The 24,454-nt window shown below is 23.8% G+C and overlaps 2 protein-coding genes across 2 annotated transcripts in view; both read right to left on the bottom strand.

The window, feature by feature from the left end:
• Nucleotides 1-293: 293 nt before the first annotated feature.
• Nucleotides 294-15,841, bottom strand: LOC145840660 (uncharacterized). The gene is made up of 15 exons (XM_082947982.1): nt 15,712-15,841; nt 13,241-13,368; nt 12,479-12,671; nt 10,452-10,513; nt 9,740-9,869; nt 9,244-9,351; nt 8,893-8,977; nt 7,741-7,877; nt 4,996-5,123; nt 4,123-4,255; nt 3,847-3,914; nt 3,228-3,332; nt 2,806-2,910; nt 1,931-2,070; nt 294-735 (listed from the first exon to the last, which is right to left on the bottom strand). Exons 1-15 carry the CDS (start codon nt 15,773-15,775, stop codon nt 543-545), a joined length of 1,779 nt encoding a protein of 592 aa, XP_082804108.1. The 5' UTR covers nt 15,776-15,841; the 3' UTR covers nt 294-542.
• A 4,932-nt stretch (nt 15,842-20,773) lies between these two features.
• LOC145841765 (E3 ubiquitin-protein ligase MARCHF1-like) overlaps nt 20,774-24,454 on the bottom strand; it is a 30,257-nt gene continuing 26,576 nt past the window's right edge. The window contains exons 7-9 of the mRNA XM_082949119.1: nt 24,333-24,421; nt 22,180-22,255; nt 20,774-21,963 (exon numbers count right to left, since the gene is read on the bottom strand). Of these exons, the coding sequence (XP_082805245.1) occupies nt 21,848-21,963; nt 22,180-22,255; nt 24,333-24,421 (281 nt within the window). The 3' untranslated portion in view covers nt 20,774-21,847. The remainder of the gene's footprint in view (nt 21,964-22,179; nt 22,256-24,332; nt 24,422-24,454) is intronic.

Raw genomic sequence — 24,454 nt, 5'->3', positions numbered from 1 at the left:
TTTTACTACTCTGTATTAGTTCAAGAAAGACATTTAAGTATGAAAACATAAAACAGTTTAGAATTTTACCTTTTGGTCCAAATTTATCAAGTAAATAAAAATATATAAAACTTTTATAAATTTATTAAGTCAATTTTATACACCAAATATATATATATATATATATTTGGTGTATATATATATAGTGTATATAGTATAAAAGTATACAATGTGTATATATATATATATATATATATATATATGTATATATATACACACATTGTATACTTTTTAACATATTTTAATAACGAATTAAATATTTAAGATTGTTTTGAGTAGATAATAAAATTGATAGCTTAGAGAATGAAAAATAGTATTTTTTTTATATACCTCATAGCTATTAATAAAAAACACTTAAGTTACTTATCATTTTAAATTAAAACATAAAAAGTTTTTTTGATTTAGAACTTTTTAACAGAACTTTAAATAATTAAATTTCGAAATTTAAATGTAAACTTGTATATAGCAAAATCACCCGATTTTAGTTTTTAATTTATCAAACATTACAATTCATCATCATCACTATAATGACTTCCACCATTCACGCCATTGTACTTTTTCTTGGTATTATTGTACTGATCCTGTGTTGTGCGTAGCTGCTTGTAAGTCCATTTCAGTTGGTCTATTTCACTCATATGGCGTTGTTTCGTTTCTATCAGTTCGTTTCTCAAGTGCTCGTTTGATGCAACTATTGAGCTATTAATTGACGTAATAATAAAAATTTATGTGACGTCATATCAAAAATTTTAGTGTAAATATTACGGTAAAATCTAACTATTTGAATAGTTTGGTTTTGGTACTGGTTTTAACTAAAAAATTTAAACATAAGTCACTCATTTTAAAAAGGTTTATTAATTAATTTCGTTTAGCTCTTCATCAGAATAAATTGTTTGTAAAACAAAACTTTTAAAACAGAAGCATTTAAGATAGTAGAATGCATATTTAATTTTGTTTCAGGTAAAATTTCTACTAATTTGAATGTTTTTGTTTTTTTTAACAGTTTTGTTTTACAAACAACTTTAAATCAGCTTAGTATAATTCAACTCTAATTTAAACATTTTAAACAGACTTTTTTGCTTTGAGACGTAACTATTTTTAGCTAGGTATTTCGAAATTACTGTTTATAAATAAGTTTACACTATATTATTATCATTTTTAGCAAGTTTATTCTGATGAAGAGCTAAACGAAATTAATAAATAAACATTTTTTAAATGAGTGACTTATGTTTAAATTTTTTAGTTAATTGCTTGACAGATGTTTTGTTATATCAGATTTAAGTAACTACAACAACTTAAATCTTAAACATTTTTTTTTACAATTACTATTATCTATCAAAAACCTAACTTTGTTAACAAATTCAATAGAACTATGTTGTATGATAATAAGTTATAAATAATTTGTATTGTTGTTTGCTTCAAAGGTAATAGTTTGAAAGGACTTAATAGCAAGAAGGAAACACATAAATTTTAATAAACAAAATTGTTTTAAAGTCATAAAAGTTAGCCTGAGTGGCAGCAATGTTGATAAAGATATTTCACATACTATCGATAATTTTTACAAATTTATGAATATTTAAGTTCAGATACTAATAAAATTTTTAACCAGTTTAGGGCTGTATTAGGTTCCTTTATTAATTATTTAATTTTATATTTTAAGGTTTTTAAGGTAAGAAATTTACAAGAAATTTTAATTTTTAACTTTTTTTATATGCAACACTATTAAGATGTTATTGTAAAAAAATAATTTTGTCAAGGCAGTTTTTTCTAAAAATAAAAACAACTTAAAACTGTTAAAATTTTATTTTATTAAAAAATTAAAACTTTCATTCATCTTGATATATATGTACAACATAATACCTAACAAAATTGAAAAAATGTTTGAAATATATACTTGTGGCTTTCGTGAAGCATCTTATTGAGTTTTTCGTTTTTATTCTGCTCTTCTATTTTGTTTTTTAAAAATTCCAGTTCGTTCAACAAGTGCTTGTTTTGTTCTTCCAAACCGCTTATTTTTTCAAGCTCACTGGTGTTCTGTTTTGTAAAATTATATAATATAACACTAACTTGATTTATGTACAAGTGGGTAGCTTTTATACTGTAAGGAAAGAATAGTGTAAGGAAAGGATAGAAGTTACAGTAGAATTAAATTCGAATGCTCGCTCAAGAACATCCCAACAGCCAGCCTACACTCAAAGCAACTATTTTTATTTTTAATGGACACAATTATATACCTACTTTAGCTTCTGTTCTTTCCTTACAGTTTTTTTTTTCACGGAGCTCAGTTGAAGTGTATTAATCTGTTAACACACAGAAACATATGTCAGTGTAACATAAGAAGGATAATGTATAATTTGTTATTATTATTTTACTTTTATACATATTTTTTTTATAACAACTTTTATTAGTTAACTTTTGATTATTTTTACTTACAGTATTACTCCTAACCCTTACCCTCGGTCAATAACTTTTTTTGTTTTTTGATTTTTTACTAATAAATATTTTATGTTTTTTTCTGTTTGTTTTATTTTTTTTTTTACTCTCGTGCAAAAATGACCCTCCGTCCTTGATGCAAGATTGTATTCGTGCAATTTAAACCCGTTCCTATACATAAGTGTATGTAAAAACCAAGTCAAACCAATCATATTAAAATTTTAAGTTTTTCTAGTTTTTATATTTAAAGTAATTTGAATTAAACTTAATTTGTTTATAAACAATTACAAACGAAGAATAATTATTATTCTACATAACTATAATGATTCATTAAACCTTTTTAGTTCTAGCTTCTTCTAAATCATTTTCCAGATTATTAATTTTGTTTCTCAATATTTTATTGTCACTGTTGGCAGCAGCTACCCTTGACTTCATTGATTCCTGAAAATAAATAAACGATTATATAAAACTAAACTTTGATAGTTTAAAACTCAATTTTGAGTTAAAATAAAGCCTGAAAAAGTTTCTATCGATTTTTAAAACTGTTTATTAAGTGTAAAATAACTTTTGTAAGTTAAATAAAATAATCAGTTATATGTAAATGCTGTATATGTATGAATTTCTTAATAACTTATTTTTGAGAACGACAAAGTAAAAAAACATTAAAATATATACACTAAGGTCAAATTTATACGTAAAATAACTTAATTTTTAGTTTTGCTTAACTTAAAAGAAAAAAGTTATAAATATACACAAACCATTTCTTTTTCATTACTTGCTTTCTTACTATTTTCAGCTTCTAAAAGCTTTTCTTGCAAATCTTCAATTTCTTTCTGATGGTTTGCTATTTTACTTTGCAAAACCTAAAATTAATTATATACATATGAGCATATTACACACATATAAATAAAAATTTAAATTGTTTCAAATAGCATTGTTGTTTTAAAGCTATTAAACTGTTATTTAAAACATTATCAAAAAAACTTGAAACTATATTTTTAACACTTAGAATTATTTAAACAGTGCTGTTTTTTTTAATATCTTTTTTTTTTAATTCACATGAGCACTTTTATATTTACTAAAACTTATGTGTAATATTTCATTTTTATTTTTAGGGTCATTTACATTTTTTGAGCTTTTTATAACTTACGTAAACATTTATTTTTAAAACATATAAGTTTTACATGTAATTTTTTCTTACTGACATAAACCCATTAATTGTTTTTTATTATATAATTATTTTACTTACATTTATATGATCAGTTTTATTATATTTTTTGAACTAGCATTTATACAAGTTTTCATCATTATTCGTTATTTTTAAACACATTATTATGTGCATTTTTTGTTTAATATTGTCATATTATTTTCACTTACATTAACATGTGCAGTTTTAGCTTTCATCATTTCATGTTCAAACTTGTCTATTGGGCCTTGAACTCTGTCTGTAAAATAAAACAAAATTATATCTATAAAAATATTCAATAAAAATTACTTGATGTATTTAAATAAGTTTGTTTTTTAATTTTACCTTGAAATTTATCGTGGTGATGAAGTGATTTACTACCATTCAAATATTTATCAACAAGATTTAATATTGATTCAATAAGATTTAATTTATGAATTATATATAACTAATTATTTGAATATTACCTTGAAATTTATCATGATGGTGTAGTGATTTACTACCATTCCAATATTTATCAACAAGATTTAATATTGATTCAATGAAATTTATTTGGTGAATGTTTTTTGTACGTTTCTGCTCCTGATTAGTTGTTGATTCCTGTAGATATACATTGAGTTATATTGTATAAAACAAAACATTACATTTAAAAAAAACAGTAGATTGTAAAGACTACTACTTACTGTGTATAGCTTTTTTTCAAAACAACTTTACTTAATAATAAAATAAACCATTTCTAATGTAGATTTTTTTTAATTCTAAAACTCTACAATAAAGTATAATTTTAATGCAATATAGCTCACACATTTTTGCAAAAGCATCTATTATTTATTATGCTCACGAATTCTTAGTCAATATCATTAAAAAAAATCAGAATTTCAGAGATTTATCTGAAAAATTCTTTCCTGACATTTATTTTTACCAAAGTTCTTACACCAGGGTTTCCCAAAGTGTCCCTCTTGAGGACCATTACATAAATTTAGGGGCTATGAGCAGCAAAGTGACCAAAGGGCGGACCATGAGCAGTAAAGGGGTTAGGTGTTAGGCATTTCTAATGGTAGTTTTGAAACTGATTAGATAAAAATGAAAAACTTAGCAAATTTAGGGGGCCATAAGCTGTAAAAGGGGGGGGGGGCACACGACACAACTTAAAACTAAATATTTTGAGTTGATGATAAATAGCAAAAAAAAAAGGTTTTAGGCGTAAAAGTAGTTATTTTAAGAAATATAATTGGAGGGGCTGAGAAATATAATTTTAAATTGTTCCATAAAATGCTTTTGGAAAAAGTTTGGAAACCCTGGTCTGCTAAATTATTTACCTACAAATCTAACAAACTTACTCCGTAATCAGGACTCTTACACTCTGGAAGTTTCACATAATCTTGTTGGTGATATTCTTTATAAGCTTCTTCGTTTATGTATTCCATTTTCTTCTTATTGTGCGTTGTTGGTGGAGGTTCTGATGATCCTATTTAGTTTTTATAATTAATAGATTTTTCAACTGAAACTCAATAAAATTCAAATAGATATTTTCAAAAGTGGTAACACTAGTTTACATTTGTAGATATATAAAGTTTTTGTTCATATTTTATATAAGTTTTTTGATTTAACGTTTAACTTTTCGTAAAATATTTATTGTAGGATCAAAAAAAATATATAAAAAACTTTATTTTTAATATTTAACACTTTATAACATATTTATAAAAAAAATAAATTCATTACTTTTTTAAAATCGTTAATTAGAGTTTATTTTCAAAACTATAAATACCAGAATAACATACTTAACTTTTCAATACAAAACTGACAAAATTATAGTATGAAAAAATTTAACTAGCTTTACTATATTAACTTTCAATAAGCAATTAACTACCTTGTTTCAACAGCTTTAAAACTGTAAGATTAACAAATCAGATATGTAGCAATGTCAATACATAAAACTAAGTGAAAGTTTTCTATTTACATAAACATGAAAAAATATTGTGCTTTTAAGAGCAAGAAAAGCTTATTAAATCTGAAGATGTAGGAAACAAACAAGTTTTTTTTCAAAATTTCATCATGATAACTACTAAAGTCAAAAAATATTTTTTTAATAGTTTTACAACTAAACGTTTAGATCTTTACTCAAAAATAACAGATATTATTACACAAAATAGATTTAAACTAACCAAACCTACACTTAAAATAAACTTTATCTTACTTTATTAATCTCGGATGTATGAACTTTATAAAGCTTGTTATACAAACAATTTTTTCAACTTGAAATAACTCTCAAGTAAATCTCAAGTGCACATTACTACTATCACAACAAACACATACCAAATACTATTAAAGTTAAAATAACAAAAAAATACCACACACCAATTCCTACTAAAAGTACTAATAACAAAATAACCGACAAAACTGTAATATATCGAAACTTTTTATAAACACTTATATCAATATAAATATGAACCAACAAATAATTTCATGCAACTTATTCTCTAAAATTCAGTAATACCACTTTTGAAAACTTCATATATTTGTAAACCAAGAGAACTTAAGAAGCACCCTTGAAGTAATTCTCAAGTATTTTCAAGTGTACGTTTTACTATCACAACAATAAGCTCGTAAAATTCCAACAAGTTTTATTATTTGTAAATATTTGCATTTATCTTAATCTCTTAAAACTTGATATTTTAGAAGCTTTATACTGACATATTGAGGTTAAAATAAAACTTTTAAAATGAAAAGACTTTTCAAATCCATGTGCTAAAGTTATAGTTGTTTTACTGGTTAAAACACAAACTATAGATTTTGAGGTGATAAAAAAAGCTTTAACAATCAGTACAGACAAAACAAAATGAAAACTAACATGTATAAATCTAAATGTTTCGTTTAAAAAACGTCTGTAATATATAACTTTTAAAAAAATATTCACTTAGTTTAAAAAACTGTATAACAATTGGATTATGATACTTTTAGAACAATTTTTTTTCAAAACTAAATTTTAACACTTTTTTAAAATAATTTCAAATCTAGGCAACCTAATTTCAAATAACAGCAACAATGAGATTAGAAAAAATTAAAACTTACTTAAGAGTAAACAAATTTTATTGAAAATTTTTATAAAAAACTGATTCATAAACTCTTTAAATATAAATAAATACTAAGAACTTTAGTACATAAAGTATCAACAACTTACAAAGCAAATGAAATAATTTTAATAAAAACAAAACAAGTATCAAAGTGATGCTGTGTAACAAACTGAATTGTTAGACACTATTTTGGATATAATATTTTAGAAACAATAAAATAATAACAACTCTCATGAAAAAATCTGATAACTATTTTCAAACCATAGTAAAAAATCTATCAAAATTATGAGACAACAATTAAATTACAACCAAATTGTAATTATAACATATTAACAGGGTGACCACTATTTTTTGAGAAATTTCTTCCAGGTTTTTGAAAGAACACGCTTTTGGGTCAATTTTTAGTTTTAAGCTAAGTTTAAAATTAAAAACTGTGCAAAGTAGTATAACAACATTGAAAAGATACTGTAAAGCTACTTTAAATGTGTTTTTAGTAAAAGAAATTGTTGATGACAAAAAATGTTCATCTATTTGATAGATTTTTTTCAAATCGAAAATTTTACTACTTAACATGTAAAATTTGTTTAAAATTCCAAGTTTTTTAATTTTTTTTAGTAATTTTTTTTCAATCCAGGTTTTATACTTACTTTGTTCAAAATCGAAGATAGCAGTAGCCACCCTTCATACATAAACTCGCCAGAATGAGGTGTGACCGAGCATCACTTCTGAACTGACTACGAGCTTCAAATATCAGCAACTCATCAAACAAGTCAGTAAGAGACAAATTATAAAACAAATTAAATTAAAAATTTCAGGGTTTCTAAAAGTTTTGGAGAAATTTCTTTCAGGTTTTCTGAATTTCTTCCAGATTTCAAAAAGTATAAGTTTTTGGGTTTAAAATTAAGTTTAAAGTAAAAAATTGACAAAGAAAGCATAGAAATTGAAAAAATATTGTAAAGTTACTCTAAATTTTTTTTAATGTATTTTTTTTTAAATAATTTTCTAAATAACCAGGGTGTGGAGTAAAATGCGCGTTACTCCTGAACTGACTGTAAGCTTCACTCTCATCGGAAAACTTCAAATTTTTATCAACTTTTTTGCTGAAATTTTCCTTGATTACTTTGTTGCCGTTGACTATCGGCTTGTTTCTGTAATTATGTACAATGTTTAAGTTTATTATAATAATCAACTTGAAGGGCATATGGGAGGTCCACCTTGATTTTTACAAGTTGATCTTATTTGTACAGTTTTATCTTAGCTATCAAACATATTAACCCCCTAAAATCAAAGTAACTTTTGAGATATTAGTTATCAAAGTCAGTTTGATCAATAGGAATCTTATGGATGGCGCAGACTAAAACGCAAAAAAAACAATTTTACTAAAAACTAAAATTTTTAAATTTAAATAATCACTAAAAATCTATCTTCTCCTTCATTTTTCTCCAATCTTCTTTAAGTTTTCACAAACAATCCATTACTAATAATTAAATCGATTTAAAACAGGATTTTTTTTACTTCTGAAAAATAATAATTTTTTCAGAAAAAACTATCTTTTTTTTTTTTGTTTTTAATTTTTGAAATCTTTTCAACTAGAAAAATAATGTTTTCTGAAAATTTGAGTTCACTAGTTCAAAAAATGAAGGAGAAGATAGATTTTTAGTGATTATTTAAATTTCCAAGAAAATAGACTATTAAAAATTTGTGGTCCATACGTTTGTATAGGAAACCTTTAAAAAAAATTATAATGCCCCAAAAGTAAAATAAAAACTTTTCATTCTATAAAAACTGGCTTGTTTATACTGGAAGCTTTCATATAAGAGCCAATGTTATTTTTTGTAAATAAAAATGTTGGACTCCCCCCTCTGCCCTTAAATTTTAATTATAAAGTTTAAAGTACAAAGCAAGTCATCTAAAATGATTTCCAACAATGTGGTTTTTAGAAGAGTTTTTAGAAGGTTCACTTAAGAGTATTTACAGAAAAAAAAATTCATCAGCTGTTTTAAAACGTGTCTTTAACTAGTAAGAACTTTTTTGTTTCTATCAATTTAAACTAGATTTAATTACAAAATTATTTTTGATAGATTTATTTAAAAATAACATGTTTATTTTAAACTTAATAATTAACAACATATTATATAATATTATATTTATCATTAAACAAACTTGTTTTTATTATCTCTATTTTGTTGTCTTTTTCTCAATTCATTATTGCATTGTTCATGTTCTTTTCTTACCATATCCAGTAACTCTGTTTTCATATTTATTGTTAAAACTAATTTTATTTAGTTTTATAATCTAAACTGGCTTACTTTGAAAACTAAAAAAATACAAATAATCCATTTATTCAGGAATAAATTTATGAAAAAAAAAACATAACTTGCAATTTTGTAGACTTAAAAATTAACAATAAAAATTTCAAGTTTTATCTTAATTTTAGGACACTTATATACAATAAAGATAATCTAAATATTTTAAACTTTTTTTCCTAAAACAATACAAATAAATAAGTTTTACCTTTCTTAGTATGTTTGATAGTTTTTTGTTGTTTTTCATCTTTTAAATTGTTTTCAACTTTATTTTGAAGATCAATGACATCGTTGATTGTGTCTTCGTCAGTTACAACTAAAAAACAAATTGAGTATTATTAAAAGAAAAACTTCATTTAAAAGTAAAACTTGAAAAGACTAAAAAATTATCCTATATTTTGTGAAAATATAGTACAGTTGTTAAGCATAAAGAAAGTTAAAAGCTGTATGAAAATTTCAATACAAAACTTGAATGCTAAATTAGATCTTGAAATATTAAATAAAGTAAAGTAAAATAAAGTAAAGTAAAATAAAGTTTAAATAAGTAAAGGGATTAACCTGTTGACTAAGTTACCTAAATTAATTTTAGTATAAATAAAAATATTATACTAAGTACAACAACCACAGAAAAAATAAATTAGGTTGAAATACAAACTTTTAAAGTTTAAAAAATGATGAATAAAAAAAGTTAAAAAAACACTAACAAGTGGGTTTTCTGACGAACTTCTTAACACTTTCAACCCTGGGTTGCCTCGATTTAACTTCAACTTTTTTATTTTCGTTGTTGTCCCCAGAACCTTGAATTTCCTTGATCAGCATGCTGTTTTCAGGTACCTGAAAAATTTCAAATAGTTAAGAATATTTTTTATTAATCTATATAAAGTTATTTATAAATTATAAAAAAGCACTATAACTAAAACTTATTTTATAAAACAAATAATTTAAAAAAAGCAAAAATGTTAGTGTTATAGCTAAATAATATACCTCAATATCATATTACAAACAGGCTACTCTATAGATTTTTCCTTGAAAATAAATGAGAGCTTAAAAATACAAAAAAAAATGCAGCCACTAGTATTTTTAATTAAAATATAAAAGTTGAAATATTAGGTATCACAATAAAATAGTATTTAAAAAATACTTAGAGCTTGAATTAGAAACGCAGGTTTAAGTACAAACAATTTTCAAATACTATATATGCAATGATAGCAGCTTAAATGCACAAAAATTGTAACATTAAAATGAACATGTGTTTTATCTGAATGTAAATAAAAATGCTTGTCCCTAAGTGGTGCCTTACAGATAAGTTTTCTATTAGTTCATTTTTAAGAATATTTTTACAATAAGTTTTATACAAGGTCAAAAATTACTTGTGAAATTATTTAAATTTTTCAGTTTAGAAAATAAAAAACAAACCTCATTAGATGAAAAATGTAGGATTGCTGATTTTCTTTCACTGTCTCTAAGTGGCCTGTCATCTGTTAAAATGTTTTTTATATTAATTTAAATTCATAAGAACGCTTTTTATATTTTGTTGCTATGTTATGCTGTTACAGTTTAAGCTAAAAAAAGACTCAAGTATGTTAGCATACAAAAGTTTAATATAATTTTGTAATTTCATACAAAATCCATTACTAATAGAAATAGTAGTATTTGAAAGTAAGTATTTAAAATAATGTTTAAGGGCATAGGGGGTCCAGCATTTTTTGATTTTACAAAATTTAACACTGGCTTTTATTTTAAAGTCTAAATTGTATACTATAAGATACTTTTTATAAAACAAAAAATTTCCAATTTAGTTTTGAGATGTAACAAGTTTTGTAAAAATTTCCAATCTAACAGTATGAAATCAAAATTATCAATTTTCTCGGAATTTAAAAAATTTACTAGAAATATATCTCCTCCTTATATTTTAAAACAACTTAATTATAATTTTCAGGAAATGTACTTTTCTTTTACTACAAAAAATTTGAAGGAAGCGGATTTTTGAAAAAGTCCCATAAAAAAATCTATGACCACAATCTAAAAAGGTTTTTTTATAATGTTTTTTCAAAAATTTAACGATCTGTTTTCTATAAGATGTTTAAAATTTACTAAAGATTACTCTGAAAAAGTTTCGAAACAATCTCTCAAAAACTGAAGGAGAAGATAATTTTTAGAGAAATAGTCTATTTTGCCCTTTTAATTTGCGCTTCCCAAAAAGAACCTAGTGAATGATCTAACTTTGATCGCTTATACCTAAAAGGTTCCTTTGAACTTTAAAATGCGGTAAAATTTAAAAATAAGCCTAATTAACCTGACTGTGTAAAAAAAAACTAAATTTAAAAAAAAAACAAGCATGAGCTCATAAATAAACCCTAAAACAAAACTAATCTTCTTTTATAAATAAACGGAATAACTATAAAAAAAGGTTATTGTAAATGAAACAGTATTTCACATAAATTTAAATATTGATTGTACTTAAATTCACAACTAAATAATGTATTAGATGGTTTTGTTTTTAAACCTAAACAAATTTTATAACCAAAAATAATAATCACTTTTAATTAATTACCTTTAAACAAATTAAGAGCTTTTTTAACTTATAAAAATAGGTTTAAAATGGATTTTTAAAAATTATAAATATAAAATTAATTTAAAATAAAAGTTTAAAGTTTAGTACAAGTGAATAATTTTAGAATAAATATCAATAGAAATAACAAATTATTAAACACTAAAGTCAACAAACTAATTTGACAGTACTTAGAAAGGTATGGTAAATTAACACGATAAAGTACAATAAGCTTTTTTTTAGAAAATTAAACGGGTTAAACACTTTTGCATCATACATAAATAAATTCAATTAAGTCTGTATAAATTAAAATATGTTTAAAACTTCGACAAATTAATATTTTCAAATGTGTATTTACAATTTTTGCTAGTTGATTTTCTACATTTTTAGCAGTATATGAGCTTGAAAAAACTATTAAATATTATTATTAGTACAATTTTTTTTTCTAGTTTAATTTACAGATATTAGTTATCACCACAAATTACACATTTGTCAGTTAACAAAAAAAATAATCACCATAAAATAATTTTAAAATCTAATTTTACTTATTTACCAACTTGTTGCATAAACTATCAATATCATTCTTATAAGTAGAACAAAAAATATATACTTCTAAAACAGTAACAAATTTGGAATTAAGTTTTTTTGTATTAATTGTAGTTTTGTAATCTATTTCTGCTATTAAACGTTTTAATTTTTTTTAATTGTAAAAACTTTAAAGTTTCATTAAGTAACTTGCATCATCAACTAAGTCACTGCAATTAGACTGAGAAAAAATTGTTCAAAACCAAAAGGAAAAAGCACCTAGAAAACATATTGGGCAACATTTAACAAACATCTGTGACCAGACTTGTTATATATATATATAATTATACATATTGTTTAAACCAACCAAGTCTCTGCAACTTGGGCAGCATATGTGCCATGAACAGTCTGTAATCAGGTTCGTTACCAGTGACGGGGTTCAACCTCAGATCCATGTTGACGATTTGTTGGCAGTTTTTCAACCTGAACACTTCTTTCAAGTCGGCTATTTTGTTGTAGTACAAGTTTAAAGTTTCTAACAATCTCAAGTGTTCCAACCCCTGCGGGAAAAATAAAACATGTTTTTCTCTTGAAAATATTTCTTTACTTTTTTTGGCAGCTTATTTAATTAATTTAATAAAGATTAAAAGTCTTAGTTCTTTTACTGAAGTAAACAAATGTAAATTTTTAAACTTATAAAAACTACTTTTATGATTTTATGTTAAAATAAGGACATTAATTTTAAGCATGTTTGAAGTGATCTTAAAATGAACACCTTATTCAATTAATTTAAGTACTTACTTTATTTCAAAGGGTAACCAAACACTTTACAACATGAAAGTAATACAAACAACCATAGTTTTAAACACCATCAAAATGTACAACGTAAACTTATTTGTGATTAAATGTAAATAAACTAAATTATATAAGTTCAGTTTGAACACTATCACTTTAATTAAATTTACATAAATTTAAGTAACAACAAATAAAAAATGAAATATTTTTATAAATTATATTTGATTCTAGTGAAAACTAGTAAATTATGTATACATTTCTCTTAAAAAGGTTTAACACATATAAAAACTAAGATGAAAAAGTTGTTATTTGAAAATAAATAACACAATATTACTTTTAATGTGACAATGTTGTTTTTGGACAAGTCCAATGTCTTCAACCTAGTAAAATGTTGCAAGGAATTTCCAAGGCAAGTTATTTTTTCATGGTAAGTTCCAGTTAGGCATAATGACTTGACATCATCTGAAAATTTAAAATGCTATTTGTATGTGTGTTAATGTATTTTAAATATGTATGATGAGTTGAAACTTTAAGTTTTTTTTTAAACAAAACTTTTTAATTAAGCAGATGTTATAATCTTAAAAATATATTAAGAAACTATAACAGATTTGGTGTCATAAGACTGTAAAAACTTTTTAAAGGTTGTTAAAACAAAAAAAAATTTAGGTTTAAATTAGGTTGACTTAGGAAAAACATATAAAAAGTAATTTGTTTAAATAAATTAAGAATAGTTAACTCGACAAAAACTCTTTAAATTTAAAATAGTGAGAACAAGTGATCAAAGTTAAAAAGTTCAATAAATTTATTATGGAATGTGCAAACATAAAATATGAATTTGTACAATTCACAAAATTGAATAAAATAATTTATAAGAAAATTATTGTAAAGTTATATTATTTTATCAATAAAAAGAAGGTAACTTTCTTGTTAGGTAAGATTTTCTATTTCTAAACTTCATACAATTTTTTCAAAATACTGAGAAGTGAACTTTCTAAAAATTTGAGCAAATTGCTTAAAAAATGAAGGAGGTGATATATTTTTTGAGATTTATTTTTAATCTGAAAAAATTGCTAATAAAATCTTATTTTTATACATCTGTATTTGTAAATTTAAAAGTGTGAAATGTACACTATAAAATATTTTTATAGAACAAAAATTTATTAAGTTTTGTGAAAAGTTTGCATTTTAAAGTATACACTTTACGCTTTTGGATATAGATCAATGTTAATTTTTGTAAAAAATTGTTTTAACCTCTACTATAGCCATTTTTTTATTTGTCTACGACTTATTATTGGTCAAAGTAAAATATAAACTGTAAAAGTAAAAACGATTAGTGTTTAAAATTAACCAATAATTAAATTTAAAAAATAAATGTGCATAGTGTTTTTTCTTCAAATCAACTATTAAAGTAAATTTCATTAGTTTTTGTTTTTAAACAATATTTACCATAGATTAAAAAAAAGAAGAGAGAACTTTTAGTTTGTCTTTTGTTAAGCTAGCCACTTTTAAACTAACGACATATAATATTATACATAGTAGTAATTTATTAAATTAAATTCAAAGCCATATTTTTTTTTACAAAAACTAGCTTTGGCTTTTATATAAAGATTAAAAAATTAGATAAAGGTCACTTTTTAAAAAATATAAAAACTTTTATCAGTTTTTTAGATACTTTCAATTTGGTAAAAATTTTCCACTACATATGCACAACAACTTTTTGATTTTGTTTTTATTACAAATTGTTAATATGCATAAAACCCAACCTTTTTTTTATTTCTAAAGTAGAAACCTTAAATTTTCAGGAAACATAATTTAAACAACTTATACTTTTAGAATATCTATAAACTAAATTAATAATAAATATTTAATAAAACTAAAAAAACCAACAATAAAATTATTATGATGGTAACAGTTTTTTAATAATTGTTTTTGTAAATCAAATTCTTTTGTACTATTTTTAGTTTTGTGTTAACAATTTGTGAATATTTAAAAACACAATATACTTTTATTTTAAAGTATGACAATTTGTGAGTAATTAAAGAAATGGTTATTAAGGGCATAGGGGGGTAAACACCATTTTTTGGTTTTTGATCTTATTTTATAAAGTTTTTACTAAGCTACAAGATGCTTTTTACAAATTTAAAAAATTCAAAATAATTTTTGAGATATAGCGGGTCAAAGTCCGAGGCAACAATAGGATCCTTATGGGAGGTGCAAACTAAAACGGCAAAAATAGACTATTTCACTATAAATCTATCTTCTCCTACGTTTTTTGAGATGACTACCTCAAACTTTCAGGAAATGTTCTTTGATATATTTAGAAAATTCTGTCGTAAGGAATTTAAAAAAAAAAAAATATTTATACAAAAAATTAACAAAAAAAAACTTTTTTTTTTTTTGTTTTTTTATTATAAATTTATTTTTTTTATTTTTTAAGTTTGCGCCTCCCATAAGGATCCTATTGTTGCCTCTGACTTTGACCCGCTATATCTCAAAAATTATTTTGAATTTTCTAAATCTGTAAAAAGCATCTTGTAGCTTAGTAAAAACTATATAAAATAAAATCAAAAACCAAAAAAGGATGTTTACCCCTTCCTCCCTATGCCCTTAAACAAATTTTCATTTAAAATTAATGCTTTTCTTATACAGGCAATATACATAAATTATAATATTCATTTATTTTTTTATAGTATCTACAATTAAATTTAAAACAATAAAAATTTGCAAATTTCTACTTATTAATAAAAATTCATTGCAGTTTATTTTTAATATTTTTTTTTTACTTTCTACAGTGCAATTACTAACCTAATTCATCTCCATTCAAGTTAGCTTTTTTCTTTACCCAATCTTCAGTAACTTCTAGGGCCATGACAAATTTAACTAATTTAATCAATGTGCTATAATTGCCAAGTTAAGTGTTATAATTAACAACAGTTATGAATATGATTTTCAGTTTTTGTTGTTTATCCTCTCAACGGATTTTTTGTAACACGCGCTTGTGTTTACTTTCTAGCGGTTTTTTAAAAACAGCATACAAGCTTTTGATGTGTCATGGACAAAGATAGAAAGACTGATAGATTTTTAATTGCTAGAATACATTTTTTAATTTTACCAAATCTCTTTAATACAGATATGTTTAAGTTTTCAGTACTTTAACTTTTTACTTTTACAAAATTTCTTTAGACGCATAAAAAAATTTTCTTTCTAAAGTATTTATTTAAAACTAATAACTAAAAAAAAGTTGTATTTTTGCAAACAATAACTAAATCGATAGCTAACTTGTTTCAAATATCGCATTAATTTTTTTTTTAATTTCAATCAAAAAAGTTTTGATACGATCAACGATTTACAAAGATAAACTTAAGCGCAATCCTTTACAACTCGAAAGCTTAAGTTTATACACTTGCGATTTTACTTTTTTTTTTTAATATTTATGATTATTGAACAAAAAAATTAAAAAAGCACTCAAAATAGTTGCTCCTATAATTTGGTATACAAAAAACCTTTTGGTCATCGAGTCGTACACCATTTGGAATTTTAGATATAGTTTAAAGTCTCGTCCATACAATTAATTAAATTACATTTATCAAATTAAAATTTAATATAAACTTATAAGTGACTTTTTGATAATGTCTATATAAATTAAAAACAATATATTAAAATAATATAAAAAAAAACTTGTGTATAATATACTTACTATATTATTTTCTTAAAAACAACAAAAACATTTTTTAACAATAAATAAACTTTAAAAATCAATTTTATTAAGGTTACGGATCAAAAATACGTTTAGATTTTTAAGCTTGTAACTAAAGTTTATTACTATTAAAGCAATATTAGCTCCATAGTTTTATAAAACGATACTAAAAAACAATAAAATATTAAAACTATAAAGACAAGCTGTACAGTAAAAAAGTAGTACTCTTCTAATCTCGTATAAACATAAATTTATACATTGTTTTACTTAAATATGAAACCATTAACAACAAGCTAAACAGGGAACGAACTAAGTAACTTTTAACTAAAAAACTGTACGAGCCTAAGCTTAGCTCGATTACTTTTTTTTGTAATTTTTAAAAAAATGTCCAAACTTTAGATCCAACTATTTTCCTTACCTTTAAAGCTAACTAATATTTTTTCTTAACTCTAGAGATATCCTTTCCCTTTAATTTGAAAAAATACATTGGATTGGGGTCTGAACTTTTGAGTGGGGCCCTAGAAAAAAATGTTTTTTTTGGAATTTTTACTTTAACGGATGTTTAAGCAAAAACATTAAATTTTTATTTTAATTGAATAATTTTAATTTTTGAGGAGCAACAGATGAGCTATGCATAAAGTTAATTAAACTCATAAACCTAAATTAAATTAAACGAGTTGTGGAAGTAAATAGTTTTAAATTTTTTAATTTGGATTTTTTTATTTATCTAGATCGTTTATAACATCATTTATAAAATAAAATGTACGGTTTAATAAGTGCTAATCTCAAAAAATAGCTTATCATATTTTTGTACAAAGTTAGAATAGTTTATTTATCTATAATTGATGAATAATAATTTCTTAATTTCTCGTTATTTTTCTTTTTTTTTTACTTCAAAATAAAGTCTCGATACTTGTCATCTTTGAATTGTCTGATTGTTCAATTAGGATAGTTGTTAAGTAGTGTATTATCTTAAAGTTTGTCAAAGCAGAGTTTTAAAATTAGTATAAGTAAAAACAAATTATAAGTAACCTACCTTTATTGTACCAACATATGTTTCTGTGTGTTAAGGGATTAACACACTTCAACTGGGTTATGATTGAAAAGGAACAACTGTTAATCTTTTCCATTCATAAGCATAACCAATTTGAAGTATGTTAACTTTTAATTTATTTGTTGTTAGACCCAGTTGAAGTATTTGCTAAATTTTAATTTAGTTACAAAACTCCATTTACCGGTAATACTAATTTGAATATGAATTAAATAATGAATTTGCACGAAAAAAAAAATTGTAACATGCTTTTTAAAACATTTTTTTGTAAAAATTTACAATTAGGCTTATAAATTAATAACAACTTTCTTTAAATCTCAATGTTGCTTCTTTAATCACATTTTGTTTTTTTTTTTCAAAGTAGTTTTAGTAACTGCTGTCGGCAGATAACATTTCCTTTAACATTTCGGAGCGTCCCATGATAAACTTTTATCAGTAAAGTTTGCCAACCTCTTTGTTTAAGGCTCACGATCTTTGCATTTTGACTTCTTTATTTATCTGATCAAAACTAATTTCAACCGCTTTGTTAGATGTTCTCATTAAGATAACTAAAATACCTTTGATGGGCTTATGTTTACGAAATATAAAATAAAAAATAACTTGTGTTTGTTAATACCTTTTTTGTAAAGGACAGCCGTTTATTATTTACATATTTCGAAATAAAGAAATTTGATGTTTCAGCTTGAAGCTGTGATTTAAACTACTGTAAGTAGTTTTTCACGACATAAAAACTTAAATTTATTAAAACTTATAATTTTTTTTTAATTTTCTTAAATCGGTAAAAAATCGTCATTAAGACTTTTTTTTCAAAAAAGTTTTTTAATGTATTGATCGTTTGCATAGTAAAATTTTATTGAATTTAAAACAAAACGTTATATAAACTTCTCAAAAGCTAAAGAAATATTTTACATCAAAATTACTTTTATTTGGTTATTAAATATTTTTAAACTACTAAAACTTATAATTAAACTGTTCGAATAACAAATCATTCATTTTTTTAGAGAAAACTTTTAAAACAAATTGATATTTCAAATTGTTTAAGGACAATTACAGGTCATTCAAAGAATTTTCATTTCTTAACTACCTATTTGCACTTTACCCAAGAATCTTAAAACTTTATAAGTTTAGTCACAAAGTTGCACTCAGAAACTGTTATTAAATACTATAAGTGAATAAAAAAAACCGATATTAATAATATTATATTTGAAAAAAACTTATAACACTTATACTTATTTGCACGTCTTTTATTAAATAGTTTTTAAAGTGTTATCACATTTTATTTTAAGTGTCAAACTTGATTTTGTAACAAAAATGATTGCTTTGTTATTAATAATTTATTACTTTTGCGAAAAAATAATTACTAAGTTTCACCGCAGAGCGGATTTTCAGTTGTAAATCTGTAGTAAAATAATAATGTAAAGTATGACGAATCATTAAAAATTGGTTTGAATTAAGTTTTTTTTATAAAAAAAATTATTTAAGAATTATATTGATGCTAAACAACCTTTAACTTAAAAATTATCAAATTATAGTCCATAAACAAACACAATTAAACCATGTTATACATCGGGGTATTGATATCTAATGGATTTAAAAAAACAAAACCTTTACAGAGTTAGAAATTGTAAAGTTGTAAATTAACATTGTTAAGCACATTGTTCCTATAATTATTTAATAATGTTTTAAGTAAAACCAGGCGGTAAACACTAGAATAAAATGTATATGAAATCATCGTTGTTGTTAACACAGTTATATTATGATGCCATAGAATAAAATGGTTTTTTGTGAAAAATATTTGTAAAACAAAAAATAGAATGAGGGTTAGGTTTAAGATGTTAAATTAAAAAAATATTTAGTTGAGAAATAATCAAAGAGATTATAATTTACTAATAATCTAACTCAATAAAATTATAATAGTTTAAATGAAAAAATATAAATAATTTAAAACTGGAAATGAGTATGTTTTAAAGCATGCACAACTTAATTAATATCTTAATAAAATACAATTGACAAAAAAACTAACTTAGAAAATAATTACGTATAACAATTTAAATCTAAAAATGGGAATACTATTATAATGCATGCACAAATAATCTAGTATCTTATCCTATGTGAGATATAGTTCATAAATATTCATTTAAGTAATGTGGGCATTAGGTTATCAGTTCGTTTCTCTTGTTTAAGGTTTTTTTTGTCTGCTAGGGTTATATGGAGTTTTTCTAGGTTACATAAAGTGCACATGTTAGTATGGTTAAATGGTTTATATATTTTAAGCAAAATATTCCCAATTATTTAATAGTTTTTAAATTAAAGGTTGTTAAGCATCAATATAATTCGTTTTTTTTTTGTAAAAGGCTTAATTGAAACCAGTTTTTATTTATTTTTCATACTTTACATTGTTATTTTACTACAGATTTACAATTTTAAAATCCGCTCTGCGGTGAAACTTAGTAATTGTTTTTCTCAAAAGTAATAAATTATTTATTATCCTACTCCCTTGTGGATAGATTACTGTGTCTTATTTATTTGTTTTGAACTCTACAGTTAAAGCTATGTTATTAGTCATAAAGTACTTGAAAGAGTTTAAAATGATCGGTTTGTGTTTTAAGGGTTTCATTATTAATGTGCAGTGTTTTTGAAACGATAAGGATATTTTATTGTAAAAATGCGATAGTACATAATGTATTTTTTTATTTTTTTGGAAATTTTAAATGACCTTTAAAAAACCAGAAAAAATATATGATTAGCTTCATATATATTTCTATGTTACGATAAACCAAACTAATAGTGTACGAAAATATAAAATTATTACAAAAGTTATAGCAAATAATTAGCTATGTAATAATGTCAAATAAAAAAAAAAAAATAACTTCATTATGTTATCAAATAGTTTAATGGAAAGACAGCGAAACATAGTACCACAAAAAAAGTTTTTATAGAGGTAATTTTTTACTATAAATATTGCCATATGAAACACTTCATATTTGTTGTAAACTAAAATTACATGTTATATTGTTCGAAACTGTTACAAACTAGGTAAAACAAAGTTTATTTTTTATAAGTTAACAATTAAAATTGTGAACAAGTATAAACACTAAAAAGAACTTTTATAACTTGAAATAATATGTATACAATACAACACTTTACGGCAACATTAAACACAGACTAATTATAAAAACTGATCAATAAAAGTTTTATTGTTAAAAATTAATTTTAATAAGACTAAATTTTGAAAAGTAAAATTTATTTTTGTTAAACAGAAGTAATGTTCTATTGCAAACTATTGAGAAACGAAATCATATTCTTTTAGCTTGATTTAAATCAAGAAAGTTAGTTAGGTTTTGGTTAAAAGACAAAATGTTCAAGTATTTTAATTGACACATATACAAATTTGTTCGAACTTAAACTGAACAGATTCAAGTCAAAATCTAAGATTGCAAAAAAAAGCAGCAATGATAATCAGACTGTTAGAAAATAAAATGTAGTTTTAAAAAAGGTACTTTTTAAGTTACAGTCTTTTATTTATTAAAAAAAAAAACTGGCAGATATTGTTTTCGTAATTCTACACAGAAAAATATAAACTTGTCATATTTCAAAACTGGTTATTTAATTTTAAATTGATTGAAATTTTATTTTTTTAAAACAACGCTTTGTTATACCTTATCTAAAAAATAAGTTTGGATTCAAAAAGCCTTTTTATTTTGATGATAAACTCGTATCTTTTATATATTATTATCTTAACATTTTAGAAACTAGTGATTTTTTAAACTTACCTTAACTAAAAACATAAATGTGATTTTTTGAATGTTCAGAAACAATACCAAATTTAAAAAAAAAACTGAAAAATATAAGTTTTTGGGAAACTTAAAAGTTGTAAATTACAGTTTATTGAAGTATTTGTTTTATTTCTCATAATTAGAAAACAATGTTTCAGATCAGGTAAATCCACTATTTTTTTCTTATCTTATATTATTATTGATTGTTTTCATTCAAAACTTACCAAAACCAAATAAGTCTGTATTTATACGTCAGGAAATTTAAAAAAAATATAATTAAATAGTTTGAAATAAAACAATGGGAAATATTACCAATTGAAAAATACAGTCTACTGAAATCTTTTTTTTCTTGAACACGCATTTTTAGTTCCACTCAATTACACCCATTTTTTCTTTATATGGTCAACAATATTTTCATCATCCCTGGTTGATTTCAACTTGAACGACGCCAACTTCGTTTCGACCATTTTGTCTCACGCTTGTCACGTGTCTATCAGTCTTGGGAATCCACCTTTCTGCTGCTTCCTCATTTACTGAAAATTTAGAGTTGATAATAACAAGGTAAGTTTACTAATGATTGCAAAATTTAAATTCTTCAAATCTCATTGTGCTATTTGCAGTACTTTGAACCCATAATTTAAAAGAAAGTCACATGACTACTACTAAAAGATAAAACTCATTATTTATTAAACTATTAGGTTTTGCTTACAAAGAACAAGCATTAAAATAAACACATAACAAAGACTAACACAGATCTTTAGGTTGATGTTGAACGTAAATAATTCGGTTGAAAGCTTTCAATCTTCTCCATAATTGTACGTATATCTGATAAAAACAAAATCGTTTACTTGTTAGTATTACAAATAAAAGATAATAAATAAACTGTATTTACATTTTTCCATCATATATACATGTATATATGTATATATATATATAAAATAAGGTTAATTTTTAAACTTAAACACTTTCAACTGAGCCCACTTGAAGGGCTTTTAAATAATTTATTCAAATGGCGATTTTAAAAATTCTGGAACATATGTTTTACAAAGCTTTAATTTTTCATAAAACTTTGATCATCAGCCAGTTAAATTCAAAATAAAAAGCACTGTACTAAACAAAGATACAAAAGTTATGCAAAAAAACAAAAAACAGTATGACGTAATATTGTACATTACAAATATTCAGTACAAAAATCGATCTACCTTCTAACTAATTAAACAACTAAAATTAACGAAAACAACAGTTAATTGACTATAAAATGCTTCAAAATTTGTTGTGTTTTAAGAGAAGCTTTTTTATGAGCTTCTCATATTTTTTTTTATAAAAAAGCTTCTCTTAAAACACAACAAATTTTGAAGCATTTTATAGTCAATTAACTGTTGTTTTCGTTAATTTTAGTTGTTTAATTAGTTAGAAGGTAGATCGATTTTTGTACTGAATATTTGTAATGTACAATATTACGTCATACTGTTTTTTGTTTTTTTGCATAACTTTTGTATCTTTGTCTAGTACAGTGCTTTTTATTTTGAATTTAACTGGCTAATGATCAAAGCTTTATGAAAAATTAAAGCTTTGTGAAACATATGTTCCAGAATTTTTAAAATCGCTATTTGAAATAAATTTGAATATATATATATAAAAAGGTTTATTTAAAGATGCAAAACTCAAAGGACTCGAGTTTCGTGACTATTCACTCATCAGCTTCAAAACAAGTTTAAAATTAAGTACAAAACAAAATCACAGTTAACTCTGGCGTTGAGACGAGGTTCTATGTCGGCTTGTGCTCGACTGAGTTTAGATTCAGGTATGCCAATCATAAAAAATCTTTTAAAGGCGGCATATATGAAAATTACACTGAACTTTCGAAGTATGTTTGTGGCTTAAAGCGCAGCGGCATTGACTTCGAAATATCCTGGGAAGTTATAAAAAGAGCACAGCCTATAGCCGACGGCAATAGCCCAATATGTAGGCTGTGTCTCAAAGAAGCACCAGCCGTTGTATATGCACTGAAAGACAAGAGATGCCTAAACAAAAGAAGCGAGTTTGTATCGTCTTGTAGACATATAAAAAAGTCGCTTTTAAAGTTTAACAAGTTTTAATTTCATCTTAAAATAACCTAAATTTCAATTTGCATCTTAATTTTATCTTTATCTCTTTCAATTATCTGTCCTAATATATAGTTACTCACTGAAGTTATATGAATTTTTGCTAGTTTATTGTCGATTGGTAAATTAATTTTTGCACAAGCCGTTTTGCATGATTTTTGATAGTTTCAAAATTACGTCATAATCTATTTATGCAAAAAATTTTTAAGTTTTATTAGTGATTTTGTTTTGTGCTTTATTTTAAACTTGTTTTGAAGCTGATGAGTGAATAGTCACGAAACTCGAGTCCTTTGAGTTTTGCATCTTTAAATAAACCTTTTTAATAATAAAGCCCTCAAGGTGGGCTCAGTGTGATGAATCTAATTTATTAAGTTAAATAACTCAATCATTTTATATATATATATACATACATACATCATATATAAAAAAATAACTTGTACATTTTCTGACATAAAAGTTATTTAATAAAGGTTACCAATTTAAATATAACTATAAACATAATGTAATGCTTTATCTCGAACAGCTGTTAAAAGCCGTACTATAGTTTTATAAAAATGCAGTAAAAAAGAAAGTATATAAAATATTATGTACTAAATAAGAAATAATTAAAAACCTTATTTTAAAAGTGCAATGAAAATTATATAAAGTATAATAATATATGTATTTTTTGAAAAATAACTAAAAACTGAACTAACTTTACATTAAAATAGTATGCAAAATAGGCATTCACATAATATAAAACATACATTATAGTATACACCAATTTGATTGTATTTCTTATTTTGTTAAAAACTAACTTTGCACTGAACATACATGAACACGAGACCTCCTGCAAATCCAATCGCCACAACGACCAGTTTCGTCCAAAACGGCCACTTTAAATTCCCTGTTGTGAGAGTGTTTGTTATAAATAACAAAT

The sequence above is a fragment of the Thalia democratica genome, chromosome 7 (genome assembly GCF_965202585.1).
Source record: "Thalia democratica chromosome 7, ktThaDemo2.hap1.1, whole genome shotgun sequence".
Lineage (NCBI taxonomy): Eukaryota > Metazoa > Chordata > Thaliacea > Salpida > Salpidae > Thalia > Thalia democratica.
The sequence above is the reverse complement of the archived record's forward strand: the minus strand, read 5'-3'. Positions and strand labels throughout refer to the sequence as shown.